Source organism: Rhinatrema bivittatum, chromosome 5 (assembly GCF_901001135.1).
Source record: "Rhinatrema bivittatum chromosome 5, aRhiBiv1.1, whole genome shotgun sequence".
Classification (NCBI taxonomy): Eukaryota; Metazoa; Chordata; class Amphibia; order Gymnophiona; family Rhinatrematidae; genus Rhinatrema; species Rhinatrema bivittatum.
The window spans coordinates 265,083,850-265,105,669 of NC_042619.1; the positions used below are offsets into that span (position 1 = coordinate 265,083,850).

At 45.3% G+C, this 21,820-nt stretch overlaps 1 protein-coding gene across 4 annotated transcripts in view; it reads right to left on the reverse strand.

Annotated features, from left to right (window-relative positions):
- Positions 1 to 21,820, reverse strand: part of LOC115092720 (disintegrin and metalloproteinase domain-containing protein 9-like) — a 978,865-nt gene that overhangs the window by 235,306 nt on the left and 721,739 nt on the right. For all 4 annotated transcript variants that reach the window (XM_029603963.1, XM_029603962.1, XM_029603965.1 and 1 more), the window contains exon 15: positions 8,562 to 8,667. In XM_029603963.1, the coding sequence (XP_029459823.1) occupies positions 8,562 to 8,667 (106 nt within the window). The remainder of the gene's footprint in view (positions 1 to 8,561; positions 8,668 to 21,820) is intronic.

Consider the following 21,820-nt stretch of genomic DNA (forward strand, 5'->3'; position numbering starts at 1 on the left):
TTCTGCACATTGCGGACAATTTTGTACGTCATGTTTGTCACCCAAACACATCACACATTCGGTGTGCGGGTCTGTGAGTGACATTTTCCAAGCACAAACAGGACATTTTTTAAATCCTGTGGACATTTTTATCGAATGACGGCCGTCGATTCGACTGAGGTAAATTTTTTCTACTCTCCGAAAATAAATCAAGACTGGGTTACTTACCGGCCGGTAAGGAGAGACCCCGAGAGATTTTATGAGAGAGAATATCACTTTATTTAGACTAATAAGTCACAAGAAGGTTGAGAAACTCAACGGCTCCGGTTCCGCGATGCTGGCTGCAGCGCGGAAAAAACGAAGACTGAAGAGAGACACCTGTGGCAGAGAATATCATAGCATGCTGGGCATGCTTAGTGGCCTCACTGGGCCAGTCAAAAGTTTCTAGAAACTTTGACAGAAAGTTTTCCCGCCTGGGCTCCGTTCAATGACGTCACCCATATGTGAGGACTAGCATCCTGCTTGTCCTGGGATAACACCATTTACAGGTAAGCAACATTTGCTTTCTCACAGGACAAGCAGGATGCTAGTCCTCACATATGGGTGAGTACAGAGCTGAGGATGTCAGAGAAATGCGCCAAATGAACCCAAAAGACGTGCCAATAGGCAGAACACTGGGGAGGAAATTGGCAGAGGACATCCTGAACCCTAACGGGTAGATGGAAGGGTGTTGGTACCTCAAGTTGTGAAAAGGTTGCACAAGACAGACTGGCCGAAGATGGAATCTTGTCTGCCAGCCTTGTCAAGATAATAATGGGCTGTAAAGGTATGGAGATAACTCCAGGTGGCAGCCCTACAAATATAAGGAAGGGGCACAGAGCGTAAGTGTGCTACTGAAGTTGCCATGGCCCTGACAGAGTATTATTTAACATGGTCTTGAAGTGGAATGCCTGCTTGTTGATAACAAAAGGATATGCAGTCCGCTAACCAGGAGGAAAGAGTCTGCTTACCCACAGGTTGACACATTCAATTGGGATGGAAAGAAACAAACAGTTGGGTGGATTTCCTGTGGGTAGCTATACGGTCTAGATAAAATGCTAGAGTCCGTTTACAGTCAAGGGTATGCAGATCCTGTTATCCTGGACTGGAATGGGGCCTGGGAAAGAAGGTGGGTAGTATAATTCATTATCTGTACGCAGACGACGTACAGATTCTAATCCCCATAACAGAATCAATCTCAAAAGCGCTCACCCATTGGAATAACTGCCTACTATCCATCACCAATCTACTCAACAGCTTAAACTTGGTCCTCAATGCCTCCAAGACAGAGCTTCTCATCTCCTCAAATGATAACAATATCCCCCAACCAACACCACTCAACTCTCACATCACATGTAAGCAGGTTAGAGATCTTGGGGTGATTTTAGACAATCGACTAAACCTAAGGAAAATGGTCAACACAACAACGAAAGATTGCTTTTACAGATTACAGGTCCTAAAACGACTTAAACCTTTCTTATTCTTCCATGACTTCAGGACAGTCCTCCAAGCGCTACTGTTCGCCAAAATAGACTACTGCAGCGCCCTTCTACTAGGACTCCCCAAATCCACTACCAAACCTCTGCAGATGATTCAAAATGCGGCAGCAAGATTGTTGACCAGTACCAGCCGCTACGAACACATCTCTCCCATTCTCAGGAACCTACACTGGTTACCAGTAAATTTCAGAATTCTATACAAATCAATCACCTTAATCCACAAAACCATCCATCATCAACTTCAACTTGACCTGGAAATACCATTCAAACTCCACTCCTCTAACAGACCAACTAGAGACATTTACAAAGGCACTCTTAATGTTCCCCCCACTAAAGCCACACGCCTCGCTACGACTAAAGACAGAGCCTTTTTGATAGCAGGCCCATTTATCTGGAATAGCATCCCATCCAGTCTCAGACTGGAGCCTTGCCTTTTAACTTTCAGAAAAAGACTTAAAACCTGGCTCTTTCACCAAGCCTTCCCTGAACCACCAGACAATTACTAGTTGGCCTTCATTCCTACCCAGTCTGGCTCTCCGTTTCTCAAAGAAAAAAATAAATGGACTCTGAGACTTTCAGGTTAAAGCACCGTTCTTAAGTTTCTAACTCTATGGTAAAAATACTTTTACCGGCCTTTCTTCTTTCCAGCTTGTTGCAAGCTTCCAAGTTCTCTCCCCCTGTTGATTGTAACTTTGACTTATTCCTTCTTATTGTTATCTTTCGTTTACGTGAATTTGTTACTCTAGTTTTTTCCCCTTGTTAAACTGTAAACCGATCCGATATGGTAATTTACTATGAAGGTCGGTATAAAAAACTGTTAAATAAATAAATAAATAATGATTGATTAATGTGAAACTCTGATACTACCTTAGGCAAAAACTTAGGGTGAGTGTGGAGAACTGCCCAGTCGTGCAGAAGTTTAGTGTAAGGTGGGTAGGTAACTAGGGCCTGTAACTCACTAACTCTGCAGACAGATGTGGTTGCCAAAAGAAAAATCACTTTCCATGTGAGATAGCGAAGCTCACAGGAGTGGAGATGCTCAAATGGTGGTTTCATGAGCCGACCCAAAACAGGTTGAGGTCCCAAGAAGGGGCCAGAGGGCGCAGTGGAGGTTTGAGGTGGAGCAAGGCCTTCATAAAACGTGTGACAAGGGGTTGCACTGAAATGGGAACACCCGCAACACCTTTATGGAAGGCAGCTACCGCACTGACATGCATCCTAATGGAAGAAGTTTTTAGACCTGATTCTGACAAGTGCCAGAGATAGTCTAGAAACTTCGTAGTGGAACAAGTAAAAGGATCAAAAGACAGAAAGAACACCATGACTTAAACCTGTTCCATTTGTAAAAATACGATTTTCTCGTGGAAGGCTTTCGTGAAGCAATCAAGACATGGGAAACTGGCTCTGAAAGGTTGCGTGGCTGAAGAATTAGCTTCTCAACATCCAGGCAGTCAGGGACAAGGCCTGAAGATTGGGGTGGCATAGGCACCCGTCGTTTTGAGTGATCAGAAGCGGGTCCTTCCCCGGGGGAATGTGCCTGCAAATGGAGAGGTGCTGAAGAATCGGAAACCACACTTGGCGTGGCCAGTGAGGGGCTATCAGGATCATGCTTCCCTTGTCTTGACGTAACTTCACAAGTCTTTGGTGACCCCGGAGAAGTCCTGCAAACTCGCTTAGCTGAGACGCCAGGGATTGGAGAGGAAATGGTGGTGTCTACCTCCAAGACAACGGGGGAACTAGGTGAAGGAACAGGACAAGGGGTAAGAAAATCTCTCACCCAGCAATTTGTTAAGCCGGCGAAAATAACCCTAGATAACATCTGGGACCTCATGAATGGGATGTTGGTTAAGCTAGACAACCAAGCTCAACAACTTGATGATATTTCGACCAAATTTGGGTCACTTGAAAGAGATACGCGGCAGAAATTCACTGAACAAGGTAACTATTAAACAAATAACTGATGATTTAAAAAGCCTTCAGACTACAAATGCCTCAATAATATCAGAAAGGATGTCTACACTAAGGAGGTTAGAATCCATTGAGAACTATGTGAGACATTTAAATTTGAGATTCTTGAATTTTCTGATTGTAATGGGAGAAATCCCTCTTCTATCCTTCAAGAAATATGTTATGGAAGCCTTGAAGATTCCCCAACAGGAGATACCACCAGTTAAAAAATTATTTTTTCTTCCGAAAAGAACCAGCACTCCCTTAACGGTTCCACAACAAGGGTCAGACTTTCAAAATTTGACCGATTACCTTGAAAATTCAAATATAGAAATAATAGATCGTGCTGTTCTTTTTGTTTCCTTCTATGATGAAAGTGATGTCTCCAAGATAATGAGGAATTACTTCAAAAATATTTCTGTATTATTTTGTGGCGGACTCATTCGTGTATACCCGGACTTGGCAAAATCTACGCAGCAGCCTAGAAAAGATTTTCTACAGATGAGACCTGAGACTATAGCAATGGGGGGCAGTTTTAGACTGAGATACCCCTGCAAATGCATCATCAAACTGGCCAGGAATACATACATTTTCTTCTTACCAGATCAATTGAGAGCTTTCTTGTCTGGCAGGAGAACACCTGATGAGAACATTGGGACTATAGAAAATTAGGTGCGAAATAAGGGCATATATTGTGGCAGATGTCATGTGTACTCCTTTTATATTTCCTTTCTCTCCATATTTCCTATGTATTAAGAGTGTTGTTAATAATTATTTTCTTTCTTATTGGAAAAAAGATTTAATATCAGGAGTAATATCAGGAGTAATCCTGGAAATTTACTTTTATTTTCCTAATTATCTCTGTTATTTCTGATACAAATTCTGTTTGTATACTTTTAAAAGATGATAAATAAAGAATTAAAAAAAAAAAAAAACTTCACAAGTCTTTAAGAGAAGTGGAAGTGGAGGGAATGCATATAGGAGACCGGTTGCCCATGAGAGGGAGAACGCATCTCTTGGTAGTGAGTGTTGGCTACGAGTGAGAGAGCAAACGTTCTCTACTTTGCAGTTTTGAGGTGACGCAAAGAGGTCTATGTGAGGGTAACCCCAACGCTGGAATATGGACTTCGCTACTGTGGGGTCGGGGGACCTCTCGTGCGGTTAAAAGGTGCGACTCAGCTTGTCTGCCAACACATTGTCCACTCCTGGCAAGTAGGTGGCCCTGAGATACATCAAATGGAAAAGGGCCTCCGCCCATATCTGTGCAGCTTCCTGACACAGGAGGTATGAAAAAGTCAAAAACCAGATGCAGGGCCCGGCTGAGGAGCTGCCTGTGGTTTTGGCTTACGAGGTTGTTGGGACTGGGCCTTCTGGAAAGGCTTAGTGGAGCGACCTCTAGATGGTGGTGAATAGGACTTCCTTTGATGATAGAACGACTTTTTGGAGTCCTTTCTGAATGCTTGCTTGGCCAGATATTCAGAAGGCAACAGAGAGAGTTGGCGAAGAGTCTCATGATGATCCTTGAGCTGTGCCACTGTTTTTTGGATCTGTTCACCAGATTGTCCCCAATGCAAGGCAAATCGGACAATCTGTCCTGGACTTCAGGACGTAGTCCGAAGACTTAAGCCAGGCCCATCTTCTTGCAATAATAGCAGCTGCAGATACCCTGGAAGTGGTGTCAAAAATGTCATAAGATTACCTTATTTCATGTTTCCCGCTTCAAATCCTTTGTGAACCAGGGCTTGTAGTTGTTCCTGAAATTGCTGAGGCAGGCACTCCGCAAAGTCCTGTATTTGCTTGAATAGGACCCTGTTGTACTGGGTCATATCAAGTTGGTAAGAGGCGATCCGAGAGATAAGCATTGATCCCTGGAAGACATGCCGACCAATGGCATCCATGAATTTCTGCTCTGCCTGGAGGGAAGGAAGAATGAGGTTTTGAGCACCGGGCCTTCTTTTGGGCAGACTCAACAACCATGGACTGGTGATCCAATTGAGGTTTTTGGAACCCTGGAGCTGACTGGATCAAATATGTGGTATCTGCTTTCCGGTTGACTGGTGCCACCGAACCAGGGTGTTCCCAATTCTTCTTCAGAAGATTCAGAAGAACTTGATGGTTAGGGATTGAGGTGATTTCTTTAGGAGCGTCCAGAAATTGTAGAAGCTCCATCATCTAATGTCTATCGTCCTGTTCAGTCTGCAGTTGGAAGGGAACTAACTCAGATATTTCCTTCACAAAATTAATGAAGGACAAGTCCTCTGGAGGAGAACGTTTCCTGCTTTTTGTAGGAGAGGGTGGTGATGTTAAATTATCGGTATCCTGGGACGAATCGTCAGTCCATGGATCATAAGGTTCATCACCGGCCCCTCCAGGAACCTTAGAGGGACAGAACGAAGGTATCCCCAAGGTCCTGGTCTAGGCTCCAAAGGCATCGAGGGAGTCACCGAAGGCATCGATGAAGGCAACAACAGCATCGATGGACGGATCAGCGGCACTGATGGCAGTAACGGTATCGGTGACATCAATGATTGAGGCATCGGCAGGACTCCCAATGGAGGAAGACAGAATGGTGTTTCTCCACCAGATGACAGAGGAATTGGAGAGGGCACCGGAACCATCGGTGTCCCCGGATCCATCGGAGGAAAAGCGGCTAGTAGCGCTTCCATCCTTGAAAGTAGCGGTGTCGGTTCGGGAATCAGCACCTGCTTCGGCATCAGAGGAATCTGGAATCTTTCCATCGCCTTGCCGATGGCCTCCTGAACCATTCGGTCCAGCTCTTCACGGAAACCTGGAGCGATCAGCCCCAGTTCCGGAAGGGGAGAAGGAGGCAGAGGCATAGCCGGAGGGACCACTGTTAAAGGCGGAGTCACAGCTCCCAGTACCGTCCGGGTGAGGGTTGCCTTGGTGACCCGGACTCAGAAAGGGTCAATGCCTTTTCTGGATGGGGTTTCTTCGGTGGCGGCTCGGACAATGGCGAGGTCGATGATTTGCCTTCATCGATGGTCCGAGGCTTATGGTGTCAATGCCGATGTTTCTCTCGACGATCCCCTTGGTCCTGAGGGGGAACAGAGGTAGTCAATGGCCAGAAAGTCATCGACGCTGGACGGACACCGGCCAGTGCCTGATACTGGCGCGACGTGGATGGTGCCGGTTCGGACGACGTCGAAGCTATGGACAGAGTCGGAGTTTGAGACCGAAAGAGAAGTTCCATCTTCTCCATTCTGGCTTTGCGACCTTTTGGTGTCATTAAGGCACATTTGGTGCAAGTCAGGACATCATGCTCATACCCTAGGCACATTACACAGACTTTATGGGGGTCTGTGATGGACATTGTGCGAGCGCAATCAGGGCACCGACGGAACCCCGACGCCATGGCCATCCAAAAAATTGAGCTGCGGTGCGGTCGACGGCCAGCAGGCTGCAAGGGTAAAACTCGACGGTACTCGATCGGAACCGGAAAAAAAACTTACCGGATCACCGTGCACGTAGAATGTTCAATAGGGGGACTTACTTGTTAGTTAATACCCTGTGGGGTATTAACTAACAAGTAATTCCATGAGGAAAATTCCTGTCAGGAATCTCTATAGAGCTCCTTAACCCACGTGGCTACTGCTGCGTGGAAAAAAGACTGAAGGGGGACCCCTGCTGGTTGCAGGGTTAGTGCCATCCTGGGCATACCCAGAAGGTGCCAGTCAAAGTTCTAGAAACTTTGACAAAAGTGTTCCGTGATTGGGCTCCATCCTGTGATGTCACCCATATGTGAGGACTACCATCCTGCTTGTCCTGTGAGAACCAATTATTCTCAAATTTTACAAAAACATCAACTCTATGCAGGGACTCTATCCTAAATGTGTATATTCAATATGTCCATTAAAATAATCCAGACATGCTTTACCCCTCAATAACTACACTCCAAACATATCCATATCACATTCATACCTCAATCATCCATCACATAAAAATGTATAAAGTTACATATTATTAATCAACCAGGTTGATTAATAAGATGTAAAGTTCTAATATGAAAACAGAATTAGATGTGTTAAAACAACTATTCTTTGAATGTAATATGAAAACATAAGTGCATATGATTTAAATGTGTTAAAAAAAATTTCTGTATTAGTGATGCCACAAGGCAAACTTTATACATTTTTATGAGATGGATAATTGAGGTATGAGGTATGAATGTGATATGGGTATGTTTGGAATGTAGTTATTGAACTACATTCCAAACATACCCATATGTTTGGAATGTAGTTATTGAACTACATTCAAACATATGTTTGGAATGTAGTTATTGAACTACATTCCAAACATACCCATATCACATTCATACCTCATACCTCAATTATCCATCTCATAAAAATGTATAAAGTTTGCCTTGTGGCATCACTAATACAGAAATTTTTTTTAACACATTTAAATCATATGCACTTATGTTTTCATATTACATTCAAAGAATAGTTGTTTTAACACATCTAATTCTGTTTTCATATTAGAACTTTACATCTTATTAATCAACCTGGTTGATTAATAATATGTAACTTTATACATTTTTATGTGATGGATGATTGAGGTATGAATGTGATATGGATATGTTTGGAGTGTAGTTATTGAGGGGTAAAGCATGTCTGGATTATTTTAATGGACATATTGAATATACACATTTAGGATACAGTCCCTGCATAGAGATAATGTTTTTGTAAAATTTGAGAATAATTGGAAATAAAAAATACATTGGCACGAATAATTGCCTAAGACCCTCATACTTTAGTGTACTCATCCTAACCCTGTCCTTTTTTAGAATGGATAAAAGTACATGCTGTCATAGAGCATGCAGTCTTTTAGCCATATTCACAGGGGCTGGTTTGATGCAATTTTCAAACAAAACATTTTGACGAATGCTCTCTTAAATTTGTAAGAGTAATTATGTTGTCACGAATATTCAGTTTTGCTTTAGATCTCTCAGTGTCTTGGAGTTGTTATTAGCTTTGCAGTTTAAAGGGCCTCTATCCTTATTTAGCTCAGTTTTCAGAATCCATTTCATATCTTAACAGAAAAATAAAACTGTGAATATTTCTGTAAAATATAACATACGGAACAGTACATGGAAGAAAGGCATTGTCCTCAAAGCCGCAGTTTCCAAATCTATCAGTTTGCATATTAGCTTCTTCATAACAGTTATCATCAGCAGATTTTGTGCCTGAAAAATGAAAATAGTACAAAAGGAGCAATTCAAATTCAAACAGATTCACTTTATATAAACTCAATTGTAAGGAAAAATTACTAAATGAACTCCTGAGACCAAAATTAAATTCAGTTGTTAAGATAAAAAAACATAAGAAATGCCATGCTGTGTCAGACCAAGTTCCATGAAGCCCAGCATGCTTCTCCTTCAGTGGCCAATCTGGGTCAAAAGTACCTGACAGATCCCATGAAGTAAATGTATTTCTTGTTACTTGCTTCCTGGGACAGCAATAGCTTTCTTTAGTCTAACTGGCAAAAAATCTTTTATTGACTCCGCCCCACCCCCCCAAAACATGTCCAAACTTCTTTTAAACCCTATTTAGCAATAGATTAGATTATATGTGGAGTAAAAAAGTACTTTCTACAATTTGTTTTAAATCTGCTGGTTGTTAATTTCATGGCATGTCCTCTTGTTTTAGTATTATTTCAATGAGTAAATAACCAGGTCTGGATTTGTCAGTAGGCATACTAGGACTGTGCCTAGGGCAGCAAAAAACTGGGGGTCAGCAAACTAGTTGAAGATTTGCTGCTGTCCAGCTGATCTGAATCTCACACAGCAGAGAACACCTCTCTGCTTCCTGCTCCAGCCTCTCCTCTCCCAGACAAAGTTATTGGAACAGAAAGGGAGGAGCTGAGCCTGGAGATTAAAGAAGACCTACTTTGCTCCCTAATCCAGATCCTCCCCTTCTGTTATTCAGGGACAGGAGAAGAGGTGAGCCTGAAGAATTCAAGCAAAGGTGTTGCGTCCGTCGGTCGCAGACGGATGCGACCACTCTGCCTTACCTCTTTTCTACCCTTTTCCTCCTCCTTGGACAAGATGGCTGCCTCCGGTGCCGAAACCCTCAGCATCTCCAACTCAGCATAGGCGTTCCAGTCCACCATGCTCCTTCCCGTGGCCTCCTAGGGCCTACGCTCAAATACACGTCATGACAGGAACCTCGGGGGCATCCCCACCGCATGACGTCGATACCTTCAGGTATTTAAGCCTTCACTATGCTAACAGCTTCGAGTTAGCAAGGACTTCGGGTCAAACTTCTCTGACCACTCTAAGCTGCCCGCTTAGACGCCTCACTACCCTCCGGGGATATCGCTCCTTATGAAGCTCTAGACACCTGCTCCTCGGGGGTCTCTCACTTTCAACTACCCTTCAGGTTTTCTACTAACTAGGCAACTGCTCCTCGGGGGTCTCTCTCACTTTCTGTCCTTCAGGATTCTGGACTTCAGATACTCGCTCCTCTAGGGCCTACCAGTCTGTGTGACCTGCACCTCGGACCTTCGGTCCCACCATCCAGGAAGATGCCGCACTACACTCCCGTGAGTACCTCTACGATCCAGTGCTCCTACTCCACCCACCAGGCTCGGCCTTGCCCGCTCCGCGGGTTGCTAGCTATCTTAGATATCTGGGTGAGACTGCTACAACTGAGACTGTCTGAACGTATAGGCACCTTGCAGGACTTCAGTGCCTTTCCTTCCTGCATCATACCATTTACCATTTGCAGGTTAATACAGCTTTCCATTCAGTGTTTGCTGTCTGAGGTTAGCCTTAGCGCTGTGGTTCCCCATGGGGCCCCTCCCCATGGGAGGAGTCATCTCCTCAGTGACCAAGGGTCCACAATGCCACAAACACAACAAAAGGGGATCAATGTATCTTTCATATAAAGCATACATGCGTATATTAACTAGTCGGTCGCTTGTTTGCGTGCAATTGGTGACATATGCACAAACACGTCCACATACAATGCCAAAATGAATACACATTTCCAATTCCTCCAGGGTAGACTCATTTCAAGATGGCATCCAAGCAAGACAGCCAAACTTCACCAAGATGTGGCATGGCTGGTGTCCCTGGTGGTGGTGAGATGGGAGCTGTTGTTCCCCACTGCTGTAGTCTACAGGAAGTGCCAGTCGATGAGGTGGGTCTGGAGAGGGCTCCAGGAAGAATTTAACAGAGATGCACAGAAATGTGGGATAAGTACACTATGGGAACTATGAAGGTGGGTGATGGTAGGGAGATGGCTATGGGTATGGGAGCAATTCAGGGCAATTGAGGGGGTTTGGGATGATTACGGTTTGGGGGTATGTGTGTAAGGGGGATAATGTGGCCTTTTGATGTCCAGAGGCAAAAGGCATATGTTACGAGCGCGAGCGGGCGCGGTCGTCTCGGGCAGGTGGTGAGCCCTTGGGCCACGGCAGGACCCCAGGAGGAGCCCAAGGCCACACCGTGGGAGGTGAGCTGAGCAGGCATGGTGAGCCAGGCAGGCAGGAACAGAAGCAGGGAGTCCGACCCTCAGCCGGACCTGCATGCCCATGGTAGCCAACACGGGGAAGTTGACTAATGAACGGTCCTCCGACTGTTCCCGGCCCTTTCGGACCTGCCGCAGGGAACGGCAATGGGCAGCAGGCCGGACAGAGGCGAGGGCAGACAGAGTCCTTAAACAGACGACATCAGACAGGGCAGAAGCAGGCTGAAGCAGACGGAGACATCAGGACAAGGGCTGAAACGAGACACTAGAAGGATCCAGGCGAGTAGGAACTCCGATGCTGGGATACTCACATCCGAAGCCCCCTCGGCTGGCAGAGGAAGACATCAGGGTACGGGCTGAAGCAGACACTGTAGACAAGGCTGGACGGGAACATTGCACTGTCCATCAGGGCACCCTACTCAGCCCACCCGTGGGACTGAGTCACGGACCACCCTGTCCCAGACGTGCCCTACACAGCCCTGGGAGGCTGGTCGCGGACCACGCTGAGAAGGAGGGCACGGGGAAGACCCAGGCGAACAGGACTCCGATGCTGGGAAACTCACATCCGAAGCCCTTACGGCTGGCAGGCACAGGAACAAACATCTAGGCAGGGTCAGAGACAGGCATCAAGGCAGAGACACTGGACATCAGGAACATCAAGCAGAGACAGGACAAGGCGCCATCAAACATGGAGGACCTGGATCGGCTAGGTTACAGGCGACTGTAATGCTCAGATCCAAGGCCCAGACACAGTGAACAGAAAGTCCTTAAATACTGGAGGTAGAAGGCAACACCCTGGGAGGAGCTTGCCAGGACCGCCCACCGCTGGTCCTATAACTAGGGTAGAGAGCTGCGGGCCAGCCCCTAGGGAAGGGCGTCGCCCAACAGGAAGTCCAAACACTGAGGCTGCAAGCCACAGGCACAGCTAGGCCTCTCAGGCCCTGGAACAAGTCCCGGAAGATGCGCAGGCGAGGCCCTGGCTTCAAGGCGGCCTCTGGAGGAAGGTAAGAGACCTCCTGCAGCGCAGCAGCAGGGGGGATCGCAACAGCATATATGGAAGCTGTTACAGGTTTATGTGCTGTTAATGGTAAGATCAATGCACATGGTTCCTAAAATGTTTTACTGAATGAGTTAAAAAATATGTATTTATTTATTTATTTTAGTTTTTTCTATACCGGCATTCGTGAGGGTATCACATCATGCCAGTTTACAATAAACAGTGGAGTGATAAAAGGAACAATGAACGAAATAAATAATAGGTCCTAAACATAAAATAGTTACAGTTACAATAAAACAGGGATGAGTACAACTGGGAGCAAGAGGAAAAATGAAAGGAACTTTAACATAGTATATTAACCGAAGTATGATGGGGTACATTACAAGAATTATGTGATTTACAATGATTTGTTCATTTGAAATAATAACAGTTTTTTATATAAGGGTAGTGGTCAGAATTGATGGTTTTCTGCATACTGGTAGTGCTTGGAAGTTGGTTGTAGGTGTTGGAAGTTGGTTGTAGGTGAGGTGAGTAATGAGTTTAATCCGAGTCTGTGAAGGCTTTTTTGAATAGCCACGTTTTGAGTAGGATAACAAGGGATGACTTTAGCTAAAAGTCATATTTAGAGGAAAGGTCAAATTAAGAGAAAGAACATCCTCAGGGACCAGTTACAGGTTTTATTGCTGGGCCTGATGGCAGAGCACAACGCTGTCCTTTTTCCAGAAGGAGGAGAATTGGGCCTGTTGTATAGTAACTTACACCCCAAAGCTGTATGATCTCTGTAGTCCCAGAATTACCCTTTTTAAATAATAATATTTCAGAATGGGGTTTTCAGAATGGCTGGACTGGCCTGCTAGTTCCCTCCTCAAACTAGGTTCCTTGGCAGGTCAGGGACTGTCTCTTTTCTGGTGAGCTTTCTGACCAGGACATCACATCTAGCTGTATACTGAAAGAGCAAAGATCTATGCAAATGACTCAAAACTTCAGTAAAAACAATTGAAACATATTAATCAGGAGGTCACATAACCAGCAACACTGAACACAATACTTTGTATTCCTATTTCTTTATATGGACGAGGACCTGAAGAAGGCAGCTTAAGAGCTGTGTTTCAAGCATGGGGAATGGCTGGAGCAGCTGTGTGTGATGCTGGAAGAGGCCAGAGGTATGTTCATAATTTGGCCATCAGGGAGATATCTACACGGTTTGTCTATTTATTGCTTTATCACCTACCCCATTATTGCTTGCCATTCTGCAGGACTAAGTCTCTGCCTAGATCATCAAGAAATCCTCAGGCACAATAACTTTGTCCTTGCTTATTCCCTGGATCACATCCAGCAATGTCATGAAGCATGATTTTTAAAGCACTACAAGGCTACTATCTAACTCTGCTCCTACAAATCTCACCTTGGAAAGTAAATAAAACTAGCTCTCATACACCCATCTCGCCATTCAACATATGACTAAAACACTGTTTCCTAGGATTTTATCAGTTAAAACATTAATTGTTATTTTACTGCTAGTTAAGTTAAACTGTTAAATGTCACCAAATATGTTCTCTGCTATACAATGTTATTGTTCACATGTTAACATAATGTACTAAGTTGTTATATCTGTAAACCGGAATGAAGGCTTATAGCTAAATTTCGGTATAAAAAAGCGAATAAATAAATAAATAAATATCCCCCATCATAGAAACACCCATATGCTAGTTACTGCTTTTGGCACTTGATGGCTTGCTATCTAGACTACAACCTTACACTAACAATCAAACACTGAGCCAAACTCCAATGACCTTTTAATATATAAGCACCATTGTTAAACCGCGGCCTGCCACGCGGCTCGGAACGCGGCCGTCCTGTTTTCAGCGGAGCTCTCCCTAGGCGCACAGGCACGGGAGGCTCCACCTCTTAAAGGGCCCAGGGCGGGAAACTCCAGGCCAGCCCTCTCTGATGATGACAAAAGGCAGGACCATATAAACCAAGCCTCTGTCCCCTGTTGCTTGCCTTTGCAACAGGTCGTCTCCTCGGAGTGCTAGTTGCTGTGTTGATTCCTTGCCTGATTCCTGCCTGAAGTCCTGCTCCTGATCCAGCTCCTGATCCACCTCCTGATCCAGCTCCTTCCTTCTTCCTCCTGCTCCTGTGAGCTTCCTTGGCTTGATCTACCGGTACCGACTCTTGGCTTGCTTCACGTCTCCGTTGTCTGCTGCCTTTCTCGACCCCTGGCCTGGTCCCTCCGCTTCTGCTTGTCTGCTGCCTGCCTCGGACTCTCGGACTAAACTCTCATAGTGCTTCTCTGCTGCCTGCCCTGACCTGGACTTCTGACCATGTTTCCATCTCGTCTGTTCTGTTTCACCTAGGCAACCCACACCTAAGTCCTGCCGGCCCCGGTACCCAAGGGCTCAACCTGTGGGGAACGAGGGCTGGTATAGGTGAAGCGCCAACTGGGTTGACCTTGCCTCCTCCACCTACCGGCGACGGGAACCACGTAGGGCTGCCCCTCTGTGGTAATGCCAATCCCCGTCCCAGCTCAAGGGTCCACAACCATAACAGATTGCAAAGACCATGGACCCAGTGGACCTGTCTGGGCTGCAGGCTATTCCAGGCTTGGCTCAAAGCCTGCAGCATCAACAACAGTGTCTAGATGTCCTGGCAGCGAGCGTTGAGCGTCTGGCCAACCGGCTGGAGCCTCCCACCACACAGGGTCTCCCTGCCTCCTCGTCAGTGGTCACTTCGACTCCCGCTTCTCACTTACACTTGCCGGCTCTGCCAAGATACGCTGGAGACCCCAAGCAATGCCAGGGATTTTTAAATTATTCATGGTGTTTTCTCTCCAATCAGCTCAGTTCCCCAGTGACCAAGTAAAGACCACGTTCATCCTTTGCTGGATGGGAGGGCTCTGGCCTGGGCCTCCCCATTATGGGAACACGGGGACAACGTCTTGGGAGATCTGCCTCACTTTGTCCAGATGTTCTGGCAAGTTTTCAACAAACCAGGGCGCCAATCCACGGCCTCCTCAGAACGTCTACCAGGGCTCTCGTACTCTGGCTGAGTACGCAGTGGAGTTTCGCACCCTAGCATCTGAATTAGGCTGGTGGGATGACAGCTTGAGAAGTATATTCCTAGAGGGCCTGGCTACCCGAATAAAGGACGAGCTGGCAGCTCAGGAATTACCCGAGGAGCTGGAGGCGCTCATTAACTTGCAGGCCGAATTGATCGGCGTCTTCAGCAATGCCTGAAGGAGCTTAAACCACGTCATCGAGTGGTTCCTCTGGCTCCCTCGTTCTCTCACCCATTGACTTCTCCAGTCACCACCGAGATTCTGCCGGGTCGCGGTGAAGAGCCTATGCAGATAGGTCGAAGCCATTTGATGCCAGAAGAGAGACAATGGTGCAGGACTCTCGGACTCTGTCTGTATTGCAGCAACAAGGGCCATCTATTAGCCAAATGCCCAGAACAACTAGGAAACTCTCGAGCCTAGGTGTCTCAGGGGAGCTGACCCTAGGTTGCATCAACCCTGCTCCTCAATGTATAGTACCAGTGACCTTCCAATTCTCTGGGGGATCCATCACGACTCTGGCCTTTATTGACTCTGGAACCGGAGGAAATGTCATCTTGGCAGAACTAGTCAAGCAATTGCAACTTTCAGTGGTTCCTCTTGCACCACCACTCCTTATCTCCTCAATCCAAGGGAAGCTACTGCCCGGATGAGTGTCCATGCGCACCACCCCTGTGACTGTCCATATTGGAGTACTCCATTTTATTTATTTATTTATTTATTATTTTTACTATACCAGCTTTCATGACATGGATCACATCAAACCGGTTTACATTTAACAAAGTGTGCAAGATAAGAGATAACTCAAACAACTGTAACAAGAGCATTGTAAGGAGAGTGACAGTTACAATAAAACAGGGAAATAAATAACTGGGAGTTGGAGGTGAGAAGAGGAGGATTTAACTTATAGCAACTTATTTACAAGGTTACAAGATTGAGTCCGATTAAATGTGATTTGTATAGTAAATGATAGTGTTAATAATGTGAAGGTGATGGCAGCGAATGACAAACATCCATGAAGAGGAGATTTTCTTCCTGATTCTTAACAAATCCATCCATCCATCCAGTGGTGTTAGGCCTTCCCTGGCTGTGTAAACAATCTCCTATCATCAACTGGGAGATACTTCACATTTCCGCTTGGGGGCCTGACTGCTTTTCCACTTGTCTTCAGGATTTGCCTCAACCACAGACCCTACTTGTTGTCACCACATTACCATTACCTCCGCAATACGCCGAGTACCTGGACGCTTTTTCTAAAGAAAAAGCAGAAACTCTACCGGAACACCGCCCCTTCGACTGTGTGATCAATCTCCTTCCAGACACAGTGTCTCCCAAAGGTCGAGTATACCCATTGTCCTTACCAGAAACCCGAATGATGTCCCAATATATTAAGGAGATTCTAGACCGAGGGTTCATCCGTCCATCCACATCTCCAGCGGGTGCTGGATTCTTCCTTGTTGCCAAAAAGGATAGCTCCTTAAGGCCCTGTATTGATTATCGGGGTCTCAACTCCATCACCCTTCGTGATCGCTACCTGCCTCCACTCATACCAGAGCTCCTGGACCGACTTCAAGGAGCCAAAGTCTTTACGAAGTTGGATCTTCGAGGGGCCTATAATTTGGTCTGAATCAAGCCTGGGGACGAATGGAAGACCACCTTTAATATGCACGTTGGCCACTATGAGTATCTAGTGATGCCTTTCAGCTTGTGTAACATGCTGGCAGTGTTACAAAAACTAATGAATGAGGTATATCGGGACATGCTCAACAAGTGTGTGATTGTCTACCTGGATGACGTCCTAATCTATTCAACGAACCTGACAACCCATCGTGCTGACATTCACCGAGTCCTTCAGCATTTAAGAGACCACCATGTGTATGCAAAATTGGAAAAGTGTCTCTTTGAGCAAGAGTCATTACCCTTCTTGGGGTTTGTTGTTTCCACTACTGGCTTCAGAATGGATCCGGACAAGCTAGCCAACATCCAGGAGTGGCCTCAACCTGTAGGACTTCGCTCACTACAGCGATTCCTTGGCTTCACCAACTTCTATAGAAACTTCATTCCTCAGTTTTCTCACATTGTGGCGCCCGACACCGCCCTAACCAGAAAGGATGCCGACACCAAACACTGGCCCCCAGCAGTCATCTCAGCTTTTGAGGAATTAAAACAAGCTTTTCTACATGAACCGTGCCTCCGCCACCCAGACCCTTCTCGTCCTTTCATTGTGAAGGTAGACACCTCCGACATTGTGATAGGGGCCTTGCTTGGCCAACACGCTACCCAGGGAGCCCTACTACCGTGCTCTTTCTTCTCCCGAAAATTCTCCCCAGCTGAGAGAAATTACGGAATCAGAGACAAGGAACTTCTGGCCATAAAATTGGCATTTGAAGAATGGAGACAGTGGCTAGAGGGGGTACAACATCTCATTACAATGTACACTGACCACAGAAATCTGGAATATCTCAGCAAAGCCCAGTGTCTGAATCCCCGTCAGGCCTGCTGGTCCCTCTTTTTCATTCAGTTTCATTTTGTTTTATGCTACCACCCAGCCGCAAAGAACACTAGGGCGGACGCCCTATGCAGACTCCACGAGCCTGAGGATAAGCAGGACCAACCCCGGTTCATTCTGGATTCTGCTCAGGTTCTCTTGGCAGCCACCTACACAATACCCCAGGGGAAGACAGAAGTCCTGCTCTGCCTGCGACCCAAGGTCCTAAGAACATAAGAACATAAGAAATTGCCATGCTGGGTCAGACCAAGGGTCCATCAAACCCAGCATCCTGTTTCCAAGAGGCCAAACCAGGCCACAAGAACCTGGCAATTACCCAAACACTAAGAAGATCTCATGCCACTGCTGCAATTAATTCTCCAACATACACCAATACAAGGGACACTTGTGCTATGGTGTTGCTTATGTACGGTGGCTCTATTAAAGGACAACCAATTGTTGGGTGTCCTTTTCTTTCGCCCCGTCTATTATTCTTTATTATCCAAGTTTTGGTGAAAACATTTTTCTTTCAATTTTTCTATTTCTTAGACTATTTTCTTAAAAAACCCCTTATCTCCCCGTTTTCTGAGGCGACCCGCTATTGACATGGGCCATGTTTCGGCACGTTCGTGCCTGCTTCAGGGGCTACGGGAGGGGTAGTGCTGTGTCCTGACCAGGTACACAGTAGCTGTAATTTCTCCAACTATGAAGATAACACAGTTAATTCTCATTTCTATTCCATTCTAGCAAACATCCCATTCTACATCCCATTTGCACGTTTTAGAACACTTACTATTGTGATGACTATGCTTCTATCGTGGACGACGCCTTCCTTCTGTGTCTGAGGCGCGCTTGCCTATTCTGCTCTTTTTATACTTACCGCGGGTCCCCACCCATTCGTTTCACCAGACCGAGACTGGCTGCGGTGTTTTCAATCAGGGTAATCAGTGACCCTTAGGAACGCCTCTGAGGACCTGATGGGAGACTGAACACTCCCACGTCCGCTCTCTGTTTTCAACCAGGGGGGTGTGTCCGTTTTGTTACTGAGCGGTGTGATCCCGCCTCAATTAATGCTGCTGTAGCCGACTTTGCCTCCGTGGATTATCTATACCTCTACTATTTGTGTTCGTCTATCTGAACGTATGTTACCTAACCATTGGATTAGCCCTATATTCATCCTGTCTGAAAACAAATAACTCTTCGTAACTCATTAAATCTGTTCTGTTTCTGGATTCCGGCTGTCATCGTGTAGTCCCGTAACATGTCCATTGTAGGTGACTCGGTGTGTGTTTATTGGTTATCTACTGTTATGGATGAAATACGACCCTTTATTGTTATCTGTAACCTTGGGTGAAATGGAACCCTTAATTATCTATATTCCTGAACCATTTTGTATTTTATTATTAAAAATGGATGGTGTATTAACTGGCTTAATAATTTTTGTGATTCACGATCACACCTCTCTATTGATGTCTTAGCTCTTAGTAAACATCACTGCCACCCTCATTTTTTCTGTCGTTTGTACCAGTTTTTCATAGAAATACTGTCCAGTCTATCTCACGGTTGAGTCCATTAGGAGTAGTAGTGTTCCAAGTGTAAATGAATTTCTGTTCCATTTGTAAAAGTTTTAAATTCAAATCTCCACCTCTTGGGTGTGTCTGTAGCTGAAAAATGACTGCTACTTGGAAATCTTCCGGTGAATGGCCCAGTTCTAGCCAATGGTCAGTGAGAGGTGCCCCTTCCACTTGATGTTTGAGGCGGCTCACATGTTCTTGAATTCTGTTTTTGAGTTTTCTCATAGTCTTCCCTATATAGATTTTAGGGCATGCACACCAGAGTGCGTAGATGACTTTTGTTGACTCACAATCATATGTTTGTTGAAATCGGAAAGATTTTCTTCCTGGTATGTTGAGTGATGTACCTTCATAAACAAAACTGCATGCACTACATTTTCCACATTTCTTATGGTTGCCCTGTTGATCGATATGCTCTACTCTTGGGGATAACAAATTAGAGTGAACTACGAGATCCTTTAGGTTTTTGGCCTTGGTTAGGGCAAACATGGGTTTCTCCTGAAACTCGGGGTGGATCTGCAAAATAGCCCAATGTCTTAGGATACTCTTTTTCAACAATTGTGTTTGTGGTGTATGTGGTAATACACACACCATCCTTTCATTCCTTTGTTGAGTTTTAGGTTCCAGGAGTAAATCTCTGTTGGCCCATCTAGCCCTTTTGTATGCTCGCCTCACTATTGCTTGCGGATACCCTCTTTGCAGAAACCTGTTGGTCATATCTTTTGACTGCATCTTGTATTCTGTTGTTGTGGAGCATAACCTCCTTAAACGTAAAAATTGTCCTACTGGCAAGTTATCTCTAAGATGATTGGGATGAAATGAAGAGTAATGGAGTAATGTGTTGCGATCCGTGGGTTTTCTAAAAATGGTGAAGTGAAATCCTGTTTCAGTCAAAGAGATCTAGATATCCAGAAAAGCGATGGTTTGATGATGATGTTGGCTGGTGAACCGCAGATGTGGATTACAGCTATTTAACCATGAAATAAATTCTGTCAGTTGTTCTTCACCTCCTCGCCAGATAAAAAAGATGTCATCAATGAACCTCTTCCATTGTTCCACGTATGTATAATATGGGCTAGTGTACACCCATTTCTGTTCAAATGTCGCCATATACAGGTTTGCTAGGTCAGGGGCCATAGTGGCCCCCATTGCTGTACCTTTTATTTGTTTATAAAAAGTCCCTAGGAACATGAAATAATTTTCCTGCAATGCTATACTGGCTAATTCTCCTATGAAGGCATTTCACTGACCATTGGCTAGAACTGGGCCATTCACCGGAAGATTTCCAAGTAGCAGTCATTTTTCAGCTACAGACACACCCAAGAGGTGGAGATTTGAATTTAAAACTTTTACAAATGGAACAGAAATTCATTTACACTTGGAACACTACTACTCCTAATGGACTCAACCGTGAGATAGACTGAACAGTATTTCTATGAAAAACTGGTACAAACGACAGAAAAAATGAGGGTGGCAGTGATGTTAGGTAACATACGTTCAGATAGACGAACACGAGGTATAGATAATCCACGGAGGCAAAGTCGGCTACAGCAGCATTAATTGAGGCGGGATCACACCGCTCAGTAACAAAACGGACACACCCCCCTGGTTGAAAACAGAGAGCGGACGTGGGAGTGTTCAGTCTCCCATCAGGTCCTCAGAGGCGTTCCTAAGGGTCACTGATTACCCTGATTGAAAACACCGCAGCCAGTCTCGGTCTGGTGAAACGAATGGGTGGGGACCCGCGGTAAGTATAAAAAGAGCAGAATAGGCAAGCGCGCCTCAGACACAGAAGGAAGGCGTCGTCCACGATAGAAGCATAGTCATCACAATAGTAAGTGTTCTAAAACGTGCAAATGGGATGTAGAATGGGATGTTTGCTAGAATGGAATAGAAATGAGAATTAACTGTGTTATCTTCATAGTTGGAGAAATTACAGCTACTGTGTACCTGGTCAGGACACAGCACTACCCCTCCCGTAGCCCCTGAAGCAGGCACGAACATGCCGAAACATGGCCCATGTCAATAGCGGGTCGCCTCAGAAAACGGGGAGATAAGGGGTTTTTTAAGAAAATAGTCTAAGAAATAGAAAAATTGAAAGAAAACTTGGATAATAAAGAATAATAGACGGGGCAAAAGAAAAGGACACCCAACAATTGGTTGTCCTTTAATAGAGCCACCGTACATAAGCAACACCATAGCACAAGTGTCCCTTGTATTGGTGTATGTTGGAGAATTATTATTGAAGGGAAGAGGTTGGTTGATGTACTGCTGCAATTAATAGCAGTGGCTATTCCCTAAGTAAATTTAATTAATAGCCATTAATGGACTTCTCCTCCAAGAACTTATCCAAACCTTTTTTGAACCCAGCTACACTAACTGCACTAACCACATCCTCTGGCAACAAATTCCAGAGCTTTATTGTGCGTTGAGTGAAAAAGAATTTTCTCCGATTAGTCTTAAATGTGCTACTTGCTAACTTCATGGAATGCCCCCTAGTCCTTCTATTATTCGAAAGTGTAAATAACCGATTCACATCTACTCATTCAAGACTTCTCATAATCTTAAAGACCTCTATCATATCCCCCCTCAGCCGTCTCTTCACCAAGCTGAATAGCTTCAGCCTTTCCTCATAGGGGAGCTGTTCCAACCCCTTTATCATTTTGGTTGCCCTTCTTTGTACCTTCTCCATCGCAACTATATCTTTTTTGAGATGCGGTGACCAGAATTATACACAGTATTCCAGGTGCTG